Source organism: Megascapheus bottae, chromosome 1, assembly GCF_031878675.1.
Source record: "Megascapheus bottae isolate mThoBot1 chromosome 1, mThoBot2.hap1, whole genome shotgun sequence".
Lineage (NCBI taxonomy): Eukaryota > Metazoa > Chordata > Mammalia > Rodentia > Geomyidae > Megascapheus > Megascapheus bottae.
The window spans coordinates 44,342,714-44,363,438 of NC_143509.1; the positions used below are offsets into that span (position 1 = coordinate 44,342,714).

Consider the following 20,725-nt stretch of genomic DNA (forward strand, 5'->3'; position numbering starts at 1 on the left):
TGAGCTAAAGTCCAGGACTGGCAATAATAATAATAATAACCAAAATAGCAATAACCAGTTCCAAAGTAAATCCTAATCATCAAGATATTTAATGGAACACTAGTTTCAGATGCTCTGTAATATATATATATATATATTTTTTTTTTTTGCTAGTCCTGGGTCTTGAACTCAGGGCCTGGGCACTGTCCTTGAGCTTTCCTAAGGCTGGCACTCTACTACTTGAGCCACAGCACCACTTCCAGCCTTTTCTATATGGGTGGTTTTGTGGAATCAACCCCTAGACTTCATGCATGCTAGGTAAACACTTTACCAGTAGGCCATCTCTGACCCTGTCTTTGTAATTTTATCTTATAATATAGTATTTAAGAGATTGTCATAATATTAAATTACCTTATTGGGGCACAAAATGTGAATTATCTTTTTATTTCAAGGGCTAAAACCATCTTATAATAGATTAAATATTAGTCTGTCAATGAATCTAAAGAGGACGGTTTTTAGTTAATATTTTTACATTTAGCATTCCTGAAACTCATTCCTACTAGGACAACCACAAAATATCAAGGAAACAAAACATTATGGTATAGATGTATGGATAAGCACAGATATCAATAAAGAGAACTGCTAGATCATTAACTAATCATCATAGTCATAGTCAGGTTCTTTCCCTCATACTCTATCTTCCTTCTTATTTATTTGCAGTTTTCAGTTTAAATTCAAGTTCCATTGCTAAGTAGGCACTCTACCACTTGAGCCATGCCCTCAGCCAATTTATTTTATTTTATTTTATTTTATTGCCAGTCATGGGGCTTAAACTCAGTGCCTGAGCATGGTCCTTGGACTTTTCTCAAGGCTAGAGCTCTACCATTTAGCCACAGCACCACTTCCAGCTTTTTTCTATGTATGTGGTAATGAGGAATCGGACCCAGGTCCTAATGCATGCTAGGCAAGCACTCTACCACTATGCCAAACTCCTGGCCCAGTATTTTATTTTATTTTTGCCCAGCTTGGAGCTTAACTCAGGGCCTAGGCACTGTCTTTGAGCTTCTTTTACTCAAAGCCAGCATTCAACTACTTGAGTTACGGTGCCATTTCTGGCTCTTTCCATTTATGTGGTTCTGAGGATTTGAACCCAGGGCTTCATGCATGCTAGGTAAGCACTCTACCACTAAGCCACATTCTCAGCCCAATCAATTGATTTTAAACATTGTCAGAAAACAATCAGTGAAAGATTGTTGTGAAAAAAAGGGTGCTGGGATAATCAGATAGTCACATGCTAAATGAAGAAATGAAATAAATTTAGACCCTCACCTAGCACAAAACATAAAAACTAACTAAAAATGGATGATAAATCTATTGGTGGTCCAAAATTATACACATTTCTTAAAGGAAATGGAAGAACATCTTTGTAATCGTGGTCTAGGCACTGTCCTTATATATAACAGCACTTATGTGAGCCACAAAAGAAAAAATATTAAGTTGAATAATAAAAATTCTTTTTAAAAATTAATTCAGAGGGGCCAGGAGTTTGTCCTAGTGGTAGAGTGCTTGCCTAGCATGCACAAAGACCTGAGTTTGATTCCTCAGTACAACATACATAGAAAAAGCCAGAGTGGTGCTGTGGCTCAAGTGGTAGAACTCTAGCCTTGAGAAAGTGCAAGTTCAGTGCCCAGGACTGGAAAACAACATTAATTAGAAGGCACTATTAAAAAGAAGGAAATAAAGAGCTTTAGCATGGGAAGAAATATTTCAGCAGCAGGCTGAACCATATCAGTCCACAAAGTCCACTTTCTACCATTTTACTAAGAAGAGTAAGGGAATGAGTAAGTAGATTAAGAGGAGAGATCCTGAGATGGGAGACTACCTTGCATGACCTACATGTGCCCAATATAACATAATCGTTATGAAAGAGATCTAACAGAAGGGTCCAGAGAGGCAAAACAGCAGGAACCCGACTTGATCTCACACCAAAATGTAGCTTTTAACATGAGAGAAGGAGACAAGAACCAAAGTATTTAGCTGTCTCTAAAGTGAGGAATAAACCTCAGTTTATATACAGCAAGAACACGAGGAACAGACCTCACAAGCTAATGAATTCTACCAACAGTTCAAATATCCAGGAAATGGATTTTGCTTTACATTTCTCCAGCAAACTTCTATGAGATTTCAATACTACATAAAGCTATAACAACAAAACTGTATTATTCACATTGCACAGCCCTGTCATAATTTGTTATCGTGGTAGTAGAAAAAAATAATACAACATTCACATCAAATGTCTAACAAGGAGCTTGTATTTAGAACATACAAACAACTGTTACACCCCAGTGAAAAGAAATCAAACAATTCTTTGGAGAAAGAGGGATGATCTGGAGCAGATATTTCTCCAGAGCATATACAAAAGGGTGAAAAATAAATATTCACCCTCAAAGTAATGGGATATCATTTCTGAGACGAAGTTTTAAAAACTTTGGCTTCTGTTTTCTCACTTTCTCTTGCTTGCACAATCTAATGAGAGCCAATTGTTAGGTTGTGAGCTGCCTTGTGGAGAAGCCAATGAGGCAAAAATAACAATAACAACATTTGTCCACCTGAGGGCATCCACTTATTGAGACACCACCCGATCTAAAACCAGGCAATTCATCTACAATCTGGCTTGTACAACTCTACAGAGCTACACTAAAATATACAGATTTCTTAGCAATATAAAAATTTTAAATGTAGGATGGCAGCCATCTTGCCTTCCACCAGTGTCTCATCACAACCATGAAGAAAGACAGAAGGCAGTAGAGGAATGGAGGAAGACAGGTCCAAACACTCTTCACACTGTTCCAGGGTTTACAGTCCCTTCTAAGCCTTACAGGTTATACTGTCTCTCTCTGCCTTGTTTTGTAATGTGGGAATAAAATAAGGTAGTTATTGGCATGCCTGTGTGAAGAGCTTCCTGTTGAGCAAGGATCCTTCACATCTGCTGTGTAGGAGATCTTTGGAAGCACTGACTCTTTAGGAGATGATAGCAGGATTGTATTATGTATGAAAAATATGTCTGCAGTGGTATTCACAGAAACTTGTGCCACTTTATAAATGCGAGTGGAAATCTGATTAGCCTGGATAGCCTAGCCAGTCATATTGTGGTAGATGTACAAAATTAAATGAAGCAGAGAAGGAAAAGTCGCATATGCCAAGGAGTATTGATATTATTGCATAAGTAATATTCCATCTTTTGGGGTAGGAATGCATCGTAACCTGTCACATTTCAAGGTGTTTACAATCTAAGCTAATTCTTACAGTATTTATTGAATACCCATGTGATTGCTGCTCTTTGTCACCATTACATGAAAGTAAAATATAAATTGATTTATTACTATAAAAAATGTAAATGTAATTTTAGATTTTTTCCCCAGGAAGGGAAAAACTGGGAGAGAATGAGAGAAGAGATGATGCTGTTCAAAAGGAAATGTACTCATTACCTGAATCATGTAACTGTAACCCCTCCACACATCCCATTTACAACATTAAATATATATAATTTAATCACTATTGATACTGCTTAGTGTACAGCAGTAGTTTAGCATGCAAGAGGCCTTGGGACTCACTGCTCTGCATTGCAAAAAATAAAACATATCTATCTATCTTTCTATCTATCTGTTGTCTGCCTGGATAGACATCCACCTCTCTTTCTACCTACGTCTGTATTTACCTACTTCCCTGTGTACCTAAATTTACATATGCATTATAATTGTAGTTCCACATATTATGTGTAAATAAACACAAAAATTGAAAAGAACTAAGCATAACTAAAAACTGTCCTATGCAATATGAAAGGTTCTGGATAATGGAATTATGCTAAAGAGAAAGCTATTAAGCAGGTTTTTCTATTTTCTATTTTTTTCTCTCATTTAATATTTGGTCTTGGAAAAAATTGCAGGAAATTAGCCATCTTTAAGACAACGGCTGACATAACTTTAACTTGGATATCCCAGAAACTATAGCTCAATATCAACTGAAGATTCTTTTTAAGTCATTAATAAGAAGAAAAGTATATTTTAAATTTTCAAAATTTAAAATAAATTATACTCAGGTCCCATCATTAAAAGATTTTTGACCAAGTATATTATAGGATGCAGGAAATTGATGGTTTGAGGGTTTTTTTTTTTTAGGATATAAGTTGCTAGAGAGGTACTCTAACTTCTTGAGACATAACCCCAATCTTTTTTGCCTCTATGGCATGGGTTTTAAACCATGTCTAGTCCTAAAAAGCATTTCTTTCTTTTTTGCCAGTCCTTGGACTGAGGGCCTGAGCACTGTCCTTGGGCATTCCTTAAAGCTAGCGCTCTATTACTTGAGCCACAGCACTACTTCTGGCTTTTCTTCTGTGTATGTGGTACCAAAGAATTAAACTCGGGTCTTTGTGCATGCTAGGCAATCACTCTACCACTAGACCACACTCCTGGCCCTATAAAACATTTTTTCTTTTTTTGGCCAGTCCTGGGCCTTGAGCTCAGGGCCTGAGCACTATCCTTGGGCTTTTTCAAAGCTAGAGCCAAAGCACTACTTCCAGCTTTTTTTTTCTAAGTACGTGGTACTGAGGAATTGAACCAGGGTCTCCATGCATTTAGGAAAGCACTCTACCAGTAGGCTAAATTTCCAGCCCTACAAAACATTTCTTAATGCCTACCCTACGTACCATGCCCTAGGAAACAAATCTTCCTGTTTCTAGAGTGTTGCCATTTTCTGGATATTTCATATAAATAATACCACATAATGCAAAATCTCTTGCATCTGGCTTCATTCAGTGCTTTCTAAAAAGTTCAAGTGATGTGGTAGCATATGTCTCCCCTCCCCTACACTTTAGCTACACAACAGTGTGTGAACTCAGGGTCTTATGCTTGTTAGGAAGGCACTCTACAACTTCAGCCATGGCCCCAGCCCTTCTGCTTTCAGTAAGGTCTCATCTTTATCCCAGTACTAACCTGGACCACAATCCTATTTAATCCTCCTTGGTAGATGGAGTAACAAGTGTGTGCCACCTTGTTCAACTTTATTGCTTGAGGTGGAATGCTGTTACTTTTTGCTTCAGCTGGCTGCAAACTGCAATCCTTTTGAGTTCAGCCTCTCAATTACTAATGTGAGCCATTCTAAATAGAAGTACTTCATTCTTCTTTTGGTGAACAGAATTCTGTGATAAGGCTATAAAATATTTTCTTTATGTGGGTTTTTCTGGATTTTGCAGTTATGAGTAATGTTGCTATGAGTATCTGCAGACTATTTTTTTTTTGCCAGTCCTGGGCTTGAGCTCAAGGCCTGAGCACTGTCCATGGACTTTCTCAAGGCTAGAGCTCTGCCACTTGAGCCTCAGCACCATTTCTGTCTTTTTTCTATGTATGTGGTACTGAGGTATCGAACCCGGGTCTTCGTGCATGCTAGGCAAGCACTCTACCACTAGGCCAAACTCCCATCCCTGCAGACTAATTTTATGTGGACATACACTTTCACTTTTTCAGATAGATTTTAGGAATCAGATTGTTATGTTAAGAAAAATAAGCTCACAGCCAGGCGCCAGTATTCCTAGCTAGTCAGGAGGCTGAGATCTGAGAATCCTGGTTCAAAGCCAGCCCTGTTATTACACTAACACAATGGAAAGGTGAGACTTCCTCTGTCAGCAAATGATCCCACTTTCAAAGGATTGCCTTGGAATGACACCTTGTGGGCAAACAGCACACACTCTGTGTGCCAGAGCCACAGCACTCCTCCCAAGTATTTTCTCAGAACTCTCTCCTTGCTCATTTACAGTGGACAATATCTATACACTTTGAAAAGAAATAGATTATGCCATCCAACAAGTAAACAAACAAATTTAGGGTAATCCCCTAAAGGACCCTAATGGAAATCTTGGTGTCTGTGTGTATTAAAAAAAAAAGAGAAAAGTTTATTTGGAAAGGAATTCACTTAGACTAAAAGTAAGTCATCTCTAGGGTAAAAATGAATCCCAAAGGAACTCTTAGAGGAACATCATGAGTCTGTAAAGTGAGAAGACCTGACAGGGACATGACTTAGTCATTGGAACAGAAGCTCCAGAGAACACAGATTTGTGTGGGGAGTTGCAGGGCCTGACTGTGATCTTCTGTGGAGTGTGGGTTTGTTTCAATTCTAATTCTTTAATGGAAAAACAATTGTAGGGCAAAAAATTTCAAAGACATGGAAAGGTAAACTCTAAAACCTCTTTCAACTGCTTATGCTGAATACCCAGTACCCTACCCAGATCAGCCATTTCACTTCCCAGGAATCCTTACTGGAATACTTGAAGCAGAGACTAGCATTCGATTATGCATTTTCCACACACACACACCTATGATTTCATCCACTCTTGTTATACTATTGGCATTCCCCAACATATAATGATACTTTTTTTTCACTAACACATTATATCATAGAGTTTATACCTTGACAGTACATTTATCCCTAAGGTATATTACATTCCATCACATGAGATACTTAGGGAGCGCCTTATTAATATGCAACTAGTGCTTGTTTCCAAAACTGCAATACATCTATTATTGTCTTCTTACCAATTATTTGCTGGGCAAATTTGATTGCTTCTCCAAGCACATCTAAGTTCACCACCTTATCCAAAATCCCCATCTTGAGTGCTTCACTGGCCAAAATACGCCTTCCTAAAACAAAAGCAAAGAACACAAAGAACAATGTGAGATGGAAACGGAGCACTGCTCTCACGTGGACACTGGAAGGCTATCTCTAACATGAAGAAGACCACTCAGACTACCATAGGAGAAAGATCACTGTAGATATAGGCAGAACAATTAGATTCCAGTAGCAGTTCAATTTTCATGGTCAGAGTTAACTGTGAAAAATAATAATGGAACCACAATTTCCTCATTGATAAATGGGAGGAATTATGCTTACATGAGGTAAAAATAACATATCTTTTTCCTATCTATTTATCTCCAAAAAGAAGTCTATGTAATATTAATCTATTTAGAAATCCAAGAGGGATGAGTTTCACATAATGAAAAGTACTTCCATGTACCTTAAATCTAGTAAAAATTAGGGACTGCAACTGATTAACTAAAAAAAAAGTCCCCAAATATAAACAAAGTTTGTATCAGAAAAGTATCAGTTAAGACAAAATTATATAATCTTGGTTGCCATGGGCTCCTTTTCAGTAGGCTAAGATCTGAGAATCTAGATTTGAAGCCAGCAGGAAAGTTGTAAAACTCTTATCTCCAATTAACTACCAAAAAAGCCAGGCATAGAGCTATGGTTCAAGTGGTAGAGTGCTAGCTCTGAGCAAAAAAGCTCAGGATCAGTGCCTTGAATTCAAGCCCTAGGACCAATATGCATACATACACACACACACACACACACACACACACACACACACACACACACACACACACACACACACACGGTGAGATTTTTAAAAAAAGTACAATAGTAATTATGTAGGAGCAAAGGAGGAAGACTTTTGCCATATTTTGGCATCCCACACTTTGACCCAGCTGGCTTGTTAAATATCTATTTGACAAGTCCATCCATGGATGCAGGGATGATTAGACAATCAATCCTGCAGGTCCTTGATAGTTGGCGTGGCCTGTGACCTCACCCTAGCTGAACAGAGTGTTGTACTAAGGGATCTTAAGCAGAAGTCAAGGATCCTACAGCCATACTTTAAAATCTTGTTTGGGGCCAGAAGTGTAGCCGAGTGGTAGAGTGCTTGCCTAGCATGCATAAAGCCCTGAGTTCTAGTCCCCAAAACCACATACACAGAAAAAGCCAGAAGTGGCACTGTAGCTCAAGAGGCAGAGTGCTAGCTTTGAGCAAAACAATGTCCAAGGACAGTGCCAGGCCCTGAGTTCAAGCCCCACGACTGGCAAAAAAAAAAAAAAAAATCTTGTTACACAAGTAGCAATGTCTAGAGTCTGGTGATGGTGGTGGTTATATGGTGTAGCTGACAGTTTCTAGTATTCCTAGAGCACTAGAACCCTCCAGTAGAGAGCGCTACCTCTAAAGGGTGATAGAGCTACATGTGGTTTATGTCTATTGTGAAGATGATGACTCCAGGACAAGGTCTCCATAAGAGTCCTGTGTAGATATACCATGGAGATCTAAGGCATTTGGGCAGAGAGCTCTTCTGTAAGCTGCAAAATCTCATTTCTTCCCCCAGTTTTTGTTTTGTTTTATTTTTTTTTCAGGCCTGGGGCTAGAACTGAGCATTTTCCTTGGGCTTTCTCAAGGCTAGTGCTTTACCATTTGAGCCACAGCACCATTTCCAGCTTTCTGTATATAATGGTACCGAAAATTTGAACCCAGGGCTTCATGCGTGCTAGGTAAGCACTCTACCACTAGGCCATGCTCCCAGCTCCTCTCCAGGTTTTATCCATTTTTACAAAAGTTAAAAAAAATCAGAAGCCATTTTAAAGTTCCTCAGTTTCCTCCAAATATAGGTTTATGATTTTACTGCCAGCTTTTTTTGTGTGTGACCATTTCCATATAAACCAAAAGTGGTTCTCATGAGTACTGTTTCCACTTCTTGTCTTCATCATGCTAAACATGATCTAGTGCTCTGGAAAAAGAAACTAAGCCTAGTTTATTTAATTTCAATATTCAAGAAGCCATTTTTCCTCCTTGATTCCTCTAAATACTATCCTAGTTTATTATCACAGCACCACATAATTAGAATGGTTACTATCTACATTTTTGAAAGATAAGGAAGAGAAAGATAAAGTCCCGGATGAAAGATCTGATAATGAATTGCATTTGTTTGGAGTAAATGGTTTTATATATTCTTCCTTCCAAAGTTATGCAATTGAAAGTCTCCTTTTATATCCTACAAAGTAAAACATTTGGTGAACCTAGAGTTTAGTGCTACGTTGTTCAGGATCCTACTTGAAAAATAAAGGTTTTCTTATATACTAGTATCTTACTTCAGAAAGGAACAAATCAATTTCCCACTAACACTTGGAAATTCTAGTTTTGACTCTTATTGAGTTGAATTTAATGTTTTCTATGTAACCCTTGTTTCTATGAATAGTAACTTCAACTTTAAAACATCACTCAATTTGATGAGCATTTGCATGTACTCTCTTTTGAGTTTTTGTGCTCAAGACTATACTACCATTTGAACCATAGTTCTACTTTCTGCTTTTTGATGGTTAATTGGAGGTAAACAAGTCACAAGACTTTGTGTGGGCTGGTTTTGAACCTTAGTCCTTACATCTCAGCCTCCTGAGTAGCTAGGATTACAGGTGTGAGCTGCTGGTGCCCAGCTTACATTTTCCTTTAGAAGGTTCACATGTAGCATTTTCATTTAAGAAGCTCTCAGGGTAAGTATTTTTAGGATTAAAAAAAACCCCAGCAAACAGAGACAATTTAAAGCAACCACTACTGTTATGTAGGTAGAAAGGTGATAAACCAAAATGCTCCTAGATGCTAGGCCCTTCCACACATTGATCTAGACAGGTGCCTGGTCTAGACTGACCTGAGGTTATCAAGTCAAGTGCAGCAGGAATTCCGATGAGTCTGGGGAGAAGCTGGGTTCCTCTTGCACCAGGAAGGATTCCCAATGTGACTTCTGTGAAGCCAATCTGAGTCTATCAGACAATGAAGCAGATCACATGTTCAGAGTTGAAACAAGCATCTCCCAAGATCTTCTACACCCTCAAAGCATTTCTTCTGCCAGTACTGGGACTTGAACTCAGGGCCTGAGCACTGTCCCTGAGCTTCTTTTGTTCAAGGCTAGCACTTTACCCCTTGAGCCACAGCACCACTTCCGGCCTTTATGTGGTACTGGGAAATCAAACCCAGGGCTTCGTGAATGCTAGGCAAACACTCCACCACTAAGCAACATTCCCAGCCCTCAAAGCATGTTTCATTGATCTCAGCCTGACTTTCTAGATGACACACTAGTATATAGTGTTTAAGCTCAAATATGTAACTGGCTTCTGGCACCTGTTTTCCTCTGACCTGTCTCAAGACAACAAACACAGGTTTTGCAAACAATTTTCTGGGTTGCTGTGAGAGCCAGAAAGCACATGAAAGTAATGAGGAAACCCAGAGAATGGAACAGAATGTCAGGAAACTATAACTTTAAAATATGACACAAAGACTCTTAAAATTTAGCCACAAAAGAATGCAAAGTGGCCAAAGATCTTAATAGACAAATCTCCAAAGAAGAGATATAAATGGTCAATAAGTAAATAGAAATATATAAATGTCATGACCCAGTGGCTCACACCTGTAATCCTAGCTACTCAGGAGGCTGAGATCTGAGGATCACATCCGAACTACCTGGGACAGGAAAGTCCAGGAGATTCTTATCTCCAGCTAGCCACCAAAAAAAGTCAAGTAGGGCCTGGAGTGTGGCCTTGTGGTAGAGTGCTTGCCTAGGATACACAAAGCCCTGGGTTTGGTTCTTTGGTACCACATACATAGAAAAAGGACATGGTTCTGTGGCTCAAGTGGTAGAGTGTTACTCTTGAGAAAGCTCAAGGATAGTGTGCTCCAGGCCCTGAGTTCAAGCCCCAGGACTGAGAAAGAAAGAAAGAAAGAAAGAAAGAAAGAAAGAAAGAAAGAAAGAAAGAAAGAAAGAAAGAAAGAAAGAAAGAAAGAAAGAAGGAAAGAGGGCCGGGAGTTTGGTCTAGTGGTAGAGTGCTTGCCTAGCATGCACGAAGACCCAGGTTCAATTCCTCGGTACCCCACATACATAGCAAAAAGCCAGAAGTGGTGCTGAGGCTCAAGTGGTACAGCTCTAGCCTTGAGAAAGTCCAAGGACAGTGCTCAGGTCCTGAGCCCAAGCCCAGGACTGGCAAAAAAAGAAAAGAAAGAAGGAAAGAAAAGAGAAAAAAGATCTCAGTGTAATTATCCATCAGGAGAATCAAAATCTAAACTACAACAACACACAACTTCACACCTAGTAGAAAAAGTTTAATTTAAAAGGCAGAAAGTAAAACACTGAAAGTGTTTGAGAAGATATACTGACAAAAAATCCTTATATACTGCCAGTGGGAATGTTAAATAATGCAAACAGTTCACAATACAGTTTGGCAGTTTCTCACAGGTTAAAGGTCACTACTGTGACCACTGCTGATGAAAGCAAAAAACCAAATGGATAAAATAAAATGTACACATCCTTAAAATGCTGTATTCAGTCAGTAAGGAATAAAAAAACAATTCATGATTGTATACAGATTATGGATATGTATGAACCTAGAAACATGCTAACTGAAAGAAGGCAGCCATGCCAGGCGTGGTAGATCACGCCTCTAATCCTAGCTACTCAGGAGGCTGAGATCTGAGGATCAAGGTACAAAGCCAGCCGGGTACAAAAGGACATGAGACTCTTCAATTAACCTCTAGAAAATAGGAAATGGAGCTTAGCTCAGGGGTAGGCTTGAGCCTTGAGCTGAAGAGCTCAGGGACAGAGCCCAGGCTAAAGCCACATGATCCACCCAAAAAAAAAAAAAAAAAAAAAAGAAAGAAAAGAAAGGCAGTCAAAGAAGATCACAAATGTATTTATCTGAATTACTGAGCACAGGAAAATACATTGACATGGAAAGCAGACTAGTGGTTGACTGGCATTGGAGGGTTACTGATAAATGATTAAAATCTTCTATTAGTTGATAGAATGTTTTAGAATTGACTCTGTGTGTGTGTGTATGTGTATGTGTGTGCTCCAGTCCTGGGGCTTGAACTCAGGGCCTGGGAACTGTTCATAAAATTTTTGCTCAAGGCTGGTACTCTCTACCACTAAAGCCATGATTCCACCTCTGGCATTTTTGGTTAATTAGAGATGAGAGGCTCACTGACTTTCCTGCTTATGATGCCTTCTAACTGAAATCCTCAGATCTTATCCTCTTAAGCTGCTAGAAATACAGGCGTGATCCATAGTACCTGCCTCTAAAATTGACACTTACAATGGTCATGTATCTTCGTGAATATATTGCTATGATAAACTGTGCATACATGCAAGAATTATATGGTAAGTGAATTATATCTCAGTAAAGCTGGTATTCCCCAAATAGAGGACCAGCCAGTATCCTCAGTCCAGAAAACAGAGTGACCTTGCCTCTTTAACAGATTGCTGTCCCTGACTATTTAAAAGTGGCTAAAGCTCTGCCCATCATTTATAATAACAGGATGAGGGTGGGGGGAAGAGGAGGGGAGGGCAGAGGAAGAGATGACCTAAATGGAGACTTTACCAATAGCTGTCAGATACCAAGCCTCCTGTCTTACAGGAGGCTTTCCTAAAAGTCAGTCACCATATACTTAGGAGAATATATACATACACATATAGATATACATATATATATTTCTTTTTAAAACAATGAGAAAGCATTAAATTATAGCATAGACTCAGTACTGTTTATCTAATGCTTGAGAATAGAAGTGATTATGATTTCAGATTTTGAAGTACTTCTATATCCCTATGTGTTAATTGGATTATACTGGAAATCTTAACACAAATGTATAGATATATGGTTCATATATATCTAAGGCACATACTCAGAGGCATCCTTTCAACTTTGACCATCATGAGAAGTCAGGTATAAATATTTTCCACTTGAGGTATTATATCAGTTTTTAAAAACTGAATTTTGAAGTATTTTGGATTTGGCATACACAGCTTAGATGGCTATATAATGAAAATTTATGTAGACTTTTGTAAGGATATTTGACATGATATTTACAGCAAGGATAACATGATTTCTCATCAGAAACAATGAAGGCCAGAGGATGGAATAGCACATTCAAATTCATTCCTTCCTCCCTTCCCTTCCCTTCCCTTCTGTTCTTTCTTTCTTTTTGGCAGTCCTGGGACTTGAACCCAGGGCCTGGGAACTGTCTGTGAGCTTCATTTGCTCAAGGCTAGTATTCTACCACTTGAACCATAGCACCACTTCCAGCTTTTTCTGTTTATATTGTACTAAGGAATTGAACCCAAGGCTTCATACATACTAGACAAGCACTCTACTACTAAGCCTCATTCCCAGCCCACATTCAAACTTCTAAAAGGAAAAAGAACAAAGAATTATATATCCGGCATGAGTCTTTTTTGTCCTTTTTGTTCTTATTAGTATATATTTTGATTGAGTGACATATATTTATACATATTGTGGAGTACAATGTGGTATTTATAAGAATCAACATTAATGGCTGGATCAGTTAAATTTCTATATCTATTACTTCAAATACATATTGTTTCTTTGTGCTTTATAATATTGTTGTGTTTCTTTGTGTTCTGTGTTTCTTTGTGGTCTGTGCCTTATGTCTGTGTCTTATGTGCCATTGTTGTCCTAATTATATTAATTCATTATTCCTCTGAACAGTATTATAAGGATGGGAACATTATAATCATCCTTTTACATTAGCATTACATGTACAAATGGGTTTCATTTTATTTCCATAGATGTATACCTTACATTTGAATAGAAAGTTTAACCTTTCCTCTTCCAAACAGTATTGTGTGTGTGTGTGTGTGTGAGAGAGAGAGAGAGAGAGAGAGTATGTGTGTGTGCTGTCTTCCTACTATAGTTATGTAGATAAGCATAAACTTCAACCTGCTCATACCAAGGGCCCACTCCTTACCCCTGCTGAGCCCCTTATGACAGTTCCTCTTTCTGCTTGGGTCTCATAAGTATTATTATATTATGAGAACAATGAAATAAAACAATTTTAAAGATTAATAAACAAAAATTCAAAATAGGATAAAAACAAAGGAAACAATAATCCAAAATTAATTTCCTCCTAAAGAAATAGAAAAAAGGGGCTGGGAGTTTGGCCTAGTAGTAGAGTGCTTGCCTAGCATGCACAAAGACCCGGGTTCAATTCCTCAGTACCACATACATAGAAAAAAGCCAGAAGTGGTGCTGAGGCTCAAGTGGTAGAGCTCTAGCCTTGAGAAAGTCCAAGGACAGTGCTCAGGCCCTGAGCTCAAGCCCAGGACTGGCAAAAAAAAAAAACAAAAAGAAATAGAAAAGAAACCCTACACAAAGGATAAGTGACTTTTGAGAATGAAGAAAAGCCCATACATTCCTGTCTAAACAAACTCCTATATTTGCTGTTAGCACATCTGCTTTTAAAGTTCTTCAGGCAGAAAAGAAAGGATACTAGAGAGCAACTTGAATTCACATGAAAAAATATAAAAATGTTTATAAAGTTTATAAAACATAAGCATGTAAGAAAATACAAAAAAATGTATTTTAAATTTTAAATTCCTCATTTTTATCTTATTTAAAAGAGCTCTACATAATAAATACAAAAGAAAACTGTGTATATATATATATATATATGATACGTGAAGTCATAATTTGTGTAATGGGTACAGAGAGGAAGGAAAACAAAATTTTTATTTACTATTGAAATTAAAGCCAGGCACCAGTGGCTCACACCTGTAATCCTAACTACTGAGGAGGCTGAGATCTGAAGATCATGGTTCAAAGCCAGCCTGGGCACAAAAGTCTGTGAGTCTCTTGTCTCCAAATAATCACCATAAAATGGGAAGTGGTGCTGTGGCTCAAGTGGCAGAATGTTAGCCTTGAGCTGAAGAGCTCAGGGACAGTGTCCAGGCCCAGAGTTCAAGCCCCACAACTGCCAAAAAAATTGAATTGGTACTAGTCTGAACTAGAGCACTAAAAATTAAGATGCTAGCTGGGTGCTGGTGGCTCACACCAGTAATCCTAGCTAGTAATCCTAGCTTGAGAGTGAGGATCCCAGTTCAAAACCAGCCCAGGCAGGAAAAGCTATGAGAGTTTTATTTCCAGTTAATCATCAAAGCCAGAAGTGGAGCTGTGGCTCAAATGATACAGTGTTAGCTTTGAGCAAGAAAACTCAGGGATAGCACCCTAGGCCTTGAGGCCTTAAGCCCCCAAACTGGCACATGCACAAAAAAATTAAGATGCTAATTTTTATTCCCAAGACCTCCTCCACCAGCAAGAAAATAACTCAAGGACATATAATAAAAAAGAAACAACAAGAGAATTTCAGAGTACACTAAAAAGTACCTAGTTAACATAAACAAAAGCACTATGGGAGAAGCCCAAGAACCAAGACATAAAATGCAGAAAACCAACAGCTAATTGACAGAAGAGAGCTTTTCATTTAAATCAGTAAATTATTAAATGCATGCAAAAATGCATGTATACTAAACTGTAGAAATGATTAAACATTAGATGGTTAGAGAGCTCAGAGCAGGCTACTTACAAACCAGGATACAAGAATCTCTACATCTGGGGCTGGGAATTTGGCCTAGGGGTAGAGTGCTTGCCTAGCATGCACAAAGACTCAAGTTTGATTCCTCGGTACCACATACATAGAAAAAGCCAGAAGTGGTGCTGTGACTCAAGTGGCAGAGGGCTAGCTTTGAGGAAAAAGCCCAAGGACAGTACTCAGGCCTTGAGTTCAAGCCCCGGGACTGGCCAAAAAAAAAAAAAAAAGAATCTCTCCATCTGAACAGGCACTGTCCTATCACATGACAGCCTCCCACCAATGCTGGACGTATCTGAGACTTGTTAACCAGCAGCCACCACTGAAAACCATCACCTGACTGATCCTTATGACCATATTTAGAATTTGCCCTGCGGAAAGCCCTCAAACCAACATGGACCTCAGTGGATACCTGTGCATGTGCAACCCTGTAGTGACAGCCCAGGGCCAGCTCCAGTCCCCCTCCTAAAGCCACGCCTTCAATGGCTGCCACCACAGGCTTCTTACTTCTCTGTAGTTCATCTACTATATTTCCCAATCCAATGCCAGAGGTCTGAGGAGTGCTGAAGCCATGGATATCAGCACCTAAAGAACAAAGATACAAGATAGAAGAGAGAAGTGAGTCAGAAGGATTCGACTTTGCCGTTAGCTTGAAAGAATCTGGTTACTTTTAAGGTAGCTCAGATACCTTGGCACCAGAAGATAATTCATCCTGTCTTCAGAATGAAGACATTAGACTGAAGTACCATAATAATCACCAGTTTTGATAAGGGGTTAAAGTTTTGAGATATGAATTGATTAGTTAAAATAATTGTGACCAGACACTCATAGAATAAGAATTTCAACTCAGCAAAGTTGACAATGAAGCCTGATTCTTAAAAGCTATCTTTATCTTCTACTCTTCTGCTATATTACCATTACTGCCCCAATTTGACAAAGACAAGGGTATAATAATTTTATGTTTTAAATATTTCTAGCAGAGAGAAATCAGTTACATTTGGATGCTCATACTTCTTAGGAAAATGGCTAGATTCTTTTGTTCTAATAAATTTCAAACAGATACTCTCTCATTTGATTCATGCCCAAATCATTATGCTTTTAGTAGGTTTTTTTTTTTTTCCCCAGTCATAGGGCTTGAACTCTGGGCCTGGGTGCTGTCTCTGAGCTTCTTTTTTTGCTCAAGGCTAGTACTCTACCACAAACTTGAGCCATAGCGCCACTTCTGGCTTTTTTGAGTAGTTTATTGGAAATAAAGAGTCTCATAGACTTTCCTACCCCAGCTGGCTTCAAACTGTCATCCTCAGATCTCAGCTTCCAGAGTAGCTAGGATTGCAGGCATGAGTCACCAGTGCCCAGCTTTTCAGTTTGGTTTGAAACAGAGTTTTATGCTTTTGTCTGAGCTAGGTAGGACTGAGATCCTTCTACTTCTACCTCTTGATTAGCTGGGACTATAGATAGGTGTGTGTCACCACACTGTGGGAATCTTGGAGCCCTCTGGGGACTGTAACTGGCTGAAGTATGAATGATATCAATGGAAAACCACTGGCTGAATGTTTTTTTTTAATCCTATATCTAAAAGCACGGGAATATGAGTGTTTGACCTTTTACAATAATTCCTGTCAAAAGTCCCTCTGGGTAGTTACCTTAGTAAGGAAATTCCTGGATCCCTTACTGAAATTATGTAGTGTCTCCTGACTCAGTCATTTACCCTTTGGAATGTGCCTTTTTGTCAATTTTCCTATGAACTCCTTAAGTTTGCCCTGGCCAATTTGAACCTATAATAGTAATGGTTAGGGGAGAGAACTAGTGCTTAATCCTGTCTAATGGTTAAAGTCATTCTTCTCTGCATGGTGATAATTAGAATATTCATTATTTACTAAACAATATTCTAAGATATCCATGCATAACCATTTCTTTATCACCCCAGAATCTGCTGGTCCAAACCGGCACTAACCCATGGTTGTTTATGAGATAGGCTCTCATTAACCTTACCTGGACTGGCCCATGACTATGATCCTCCTGTATTTGTCTCCATAATAGCTAAGAAATATAGGCATAGTCCATCACACCTGGCATTTGTTTTGCTTTTCCTACAAACATCATATGTTTTGAATGATAAGTTTCTATTTCTTTTACCTTTTTACCTTTGGCTTTGGTTTTCCAGTTTAGAAGGCTAGCAAAGGACTCAAATATAATATCAAATATAAATGGTTAAAGCAATCGGTCTTCCTTTGTTCCCTTCACATAAGGAAAGCCTCCAATTTACCAGTTCTTTGATGTTTGCTATAGGTTTCTTAAAAAACAGTTACCTTGGCCGGGAGTTTGACCTAGTGGTAGAGTGCTTGCCTACCATATATGAAGACCCAGGTTCGATTCCTCAGTATCACACATAGGAAAAAGCCAGAAATGGTACGGTGGGCTCAAGGGGTAAAGCTATAGCCTCGAGAAAGTCCAAGGACTGAGCTCGGACCCTGAGTTTAAGCCCAGGATTGACAAAAAAAAAATGGTCACCTTTACATGAGGGATGGTTCAAGTGGTAGAACCTATCAAGTTCAAGACTTCTCATAATGCCAAAAAACTTAAAGATGAAGAAAAATTCCTATTTCTATTCTGTGCTTAGTCCTAAGAGTTTTATCTTAAATGTAAATCAAATATAATTAAATGTTTTATACTACCCTCCTTGAAATAACCACATGATTATTCTGTTGAATCTCTTAATGGGATGCATAACCCTGGAATAGGTCATTTAAACAATCTCATATTTCAAGGAAAAAGGTGATTATGTTATACCTTCTCATAACATTAGGCTTTCTTATAGAAAGGGTAGGATTTTTACATGCATGTTTATAACTATGACCAGCCTAGAGTGTCACTGTCCTTGCCAGGTATTGACATCAAGCTTGTGCTAGCCTCTCAATGGGAGCTGAGACCTGTTCCAGGTTAGTGTCCACCTAGAACCTGGGAATGTGACCTATTTGGAAACAGGGTCTTTGTAGATTTATTCAAGTTAAGCTTGTATTCTAGAGACAGTGGGAGAGGGTTAGTTACCTGCACAGAATTTTCCATCTGCTCCAGAAATCACAATGGCTTTTACTGTATGGTCTGACATAGCTTTCTGTAGTCCATCTTTTATTCCATAGAGTACATTTAAACTAAGAGAAAAAAATATATAGAAGCAAATTAGTCAAAGCTAAATTCCACCATTTCAGAGGTTTTCCTTTCCTAGTAGTGAAGAAAAAGTAAACCTGTGCAATGGATAAAACAACAAATTCTTTTTCTCCTCTCCCCCCACCCCCGCCGGCCCCAGTCCTGGGGCTTGAACTCAGGGCCTGAGCGCTGTCCTTTAGAATAGAGCTCTACCACTTGAGCCACAGCACCATTTCCAGCTTTTTCTATGTATGTGATACTGAAGAATCTAACCCATGTTTTTGTGCATGCTAGGCAAGCACTCTACCACTAGGCCATACTCCTGGCCCCCAAACTTCAAATTCTTATCATTACTTTTTAACTTAGTTAACAAATAATATGTCTACTATGAATTAGGCACTGAGATGATCAAATAAAACCACTTTTAAGACAATATTTTCTTCCACTCTGTTGTAGTTTTCAAAACTCAAAATCAACATAGTGAATTCGTAATATTTTACACATAATATTACAAAGGGCTGCCTAGTTTTTAAGTATATACAACTATCATGAAAGATACACTAATATGAGTGCTGTAATAAAGATACAAAGAAGATGATATGGGGGAAATGCAATTTCACTGGAAAAATAGAAAGGAGAAACAAACTAGGACAAGTGGTAGGGGCTGCTAATTAACTCAAATAGCTATTTCTTCTCATTTTCTTCAAACAATAAAACAGCTAGTTTTTACCTACATATTCAGTAGCTCCGAGGAAACACAATGTTTTCCAGCCTGCTTTGCAGTAAGTTCAGAAAACTAAATAAGCATATACGTAAGCATGAATGATAGAAAATTAGTTGATATATGCAACTTATGGAGAAGAGCACTTAAAATATTTCCTATTTTTTATCCTTCCCTGCTGCTGGCAGGAATCCAGATGTGTTGGCTAAATGGAGAGTATCCTTGCTGGTGCTGGCAGCTCATACCAGTAATCTAGCTACTCAGGAGGCTGAGATCTGTTGGAAATTACAAGTCTCTTACCTCCAAGTAACCACCCCAAAACTAGAAGTAGAGATGTAGCTCAAAGTGGTAGAGTGTTAGTCTTGATCAAAAAAAAAATCTCAGGGACAACACCCAGGCCCCATATCAACAACAACAAAACAAAACAAAACAAAAAAAGAATCACAATAAATGCCATGCAGTTTATCCAGGCATCAGTGATGCATGCCTGTAATTCCAGCACTTTGGGGGCTGTATAAGGAAGATAGAGAGTTTAAGACCACCCAGGGCTTCACATTGAGACCTGATTTAAAACAATAACAACAAAAAGACATGTGTTAAAGATGGCAGAGTTAAGACAGAATTTTGGAATGGTAGTACCAAACCAGGGCACTACTAGAGAAGAAGTTAACTTCTTGTTTAACTCAATATTATTGTGAGTTTTCTACGACTGATAATCCTAGTCTTGACACCTTTAGGAGATAAAAATGAGAACAGAGAAAATTAAGTAGATTAGTATATTTGTCTAGTCTTAGTATCAGAGGGAGTTTTTTCTCAGAAAAGATGGCTAAAGCCAAGACTAGACGAATCCACCAAGGAAGAAAAGTATGACCTGATGGCAGATTATCTGGATTTGCCTACATTTAAGATATAGGAAAGATGAGCCAGGAGTTTGGCCTAGTGGTTAAAGTGTTTGCCTAGCATGCATGAAGATCCGGGTTCAATTCCTCAGTACCACATACACAGAAAAAAGCCGGAAGTGGTGCTGAGGCTCAAGTGGTAGAGCTCTAGCCTTGAGAAAGTCCAAGGACAGTGCTCAGGCCCTGAGCTCAAGCCCAGGACTGGCAAAAACCAAACAAAAAAAAGATATAGGAAAGAGTGGGGTGCAGTGGCTTACACCTGTAATCCTAGCTACTCAGGAGGCTGAGATCTGAGGATCAAGGTTCAAAGCCAGTCCTGGCACAAACGGGCCTGAGACTCTTATCTACAATTGTCCTCTAGAAAACAGGATATGGGGCTTGGCTCAAAAGTAGGTAAGTAGCCTTGAGCTGAAGAGCTCAGGAACAATGCCCAGGTCCAGGGGTAGTGTGGTAGCTTTAGCTGAAGAGCTTGGGGACAGCACCCAGGCTAAGTTCAAGCCCCATGACCCACAAAAGAAAAAGAGAGAGAGAGAGAAGAAATAGGAGAGAAGCCAGGTTCTGGTGGCTCATGCCTATAATCCTCACCGAGATCTAAAGATAATGAAGGAAAACACTACTAAAAGGGTGGTGAGGGGAGATAGTAGCAGACTATATTCATTTTGCTTAGAATTCTTTATATTCTGCACAAAATCTCAGATCTTTGATATATAGGATGATAAAAATCTTCAAATAAAATTCA

At 38.7% G+C, this 20,725-nt stretch overlaps 1 protein-coding gene across 2 annotated transcripts in view; it reads right to left on the reverse strand.

Moving 5' to 3' along the window:
- LOC150069046 (peroxisomal bifunctional enzyme-like) overlaps nt 1–20,725 on the reverse strand; it is a 44,455-nt gene that overhangs the window by 4,179 nt on the left and 19,551 nt on the right. For both annotated transcript variants that reach the window (XM_090343300.1, XM_090343291.1), the window contains exons 2-5: nt 18,268–18,371; nt 15,632–15,804; nt 9,497–9,608; nt 6,567–6,671 (exon numbers count right to left, since the gene is read on the reverse strand). In XM_090343300.1, coding sequence (XP_090199426.1) covers nt 6,567–6,671; nt 9,497–9,608; nt 15,632–15,804; nt 18,268–18,328 — 451 coding nt within the window. In that variant the 5' untranslated portion in view covers nt 18,329–18,371. The remainder of the gene's footprint in view (nt 1–6,566; nt 6,672–9,496; nt 9,609–15,631; nt 15,805–18,267; nt 18,372–20,725) is intronic.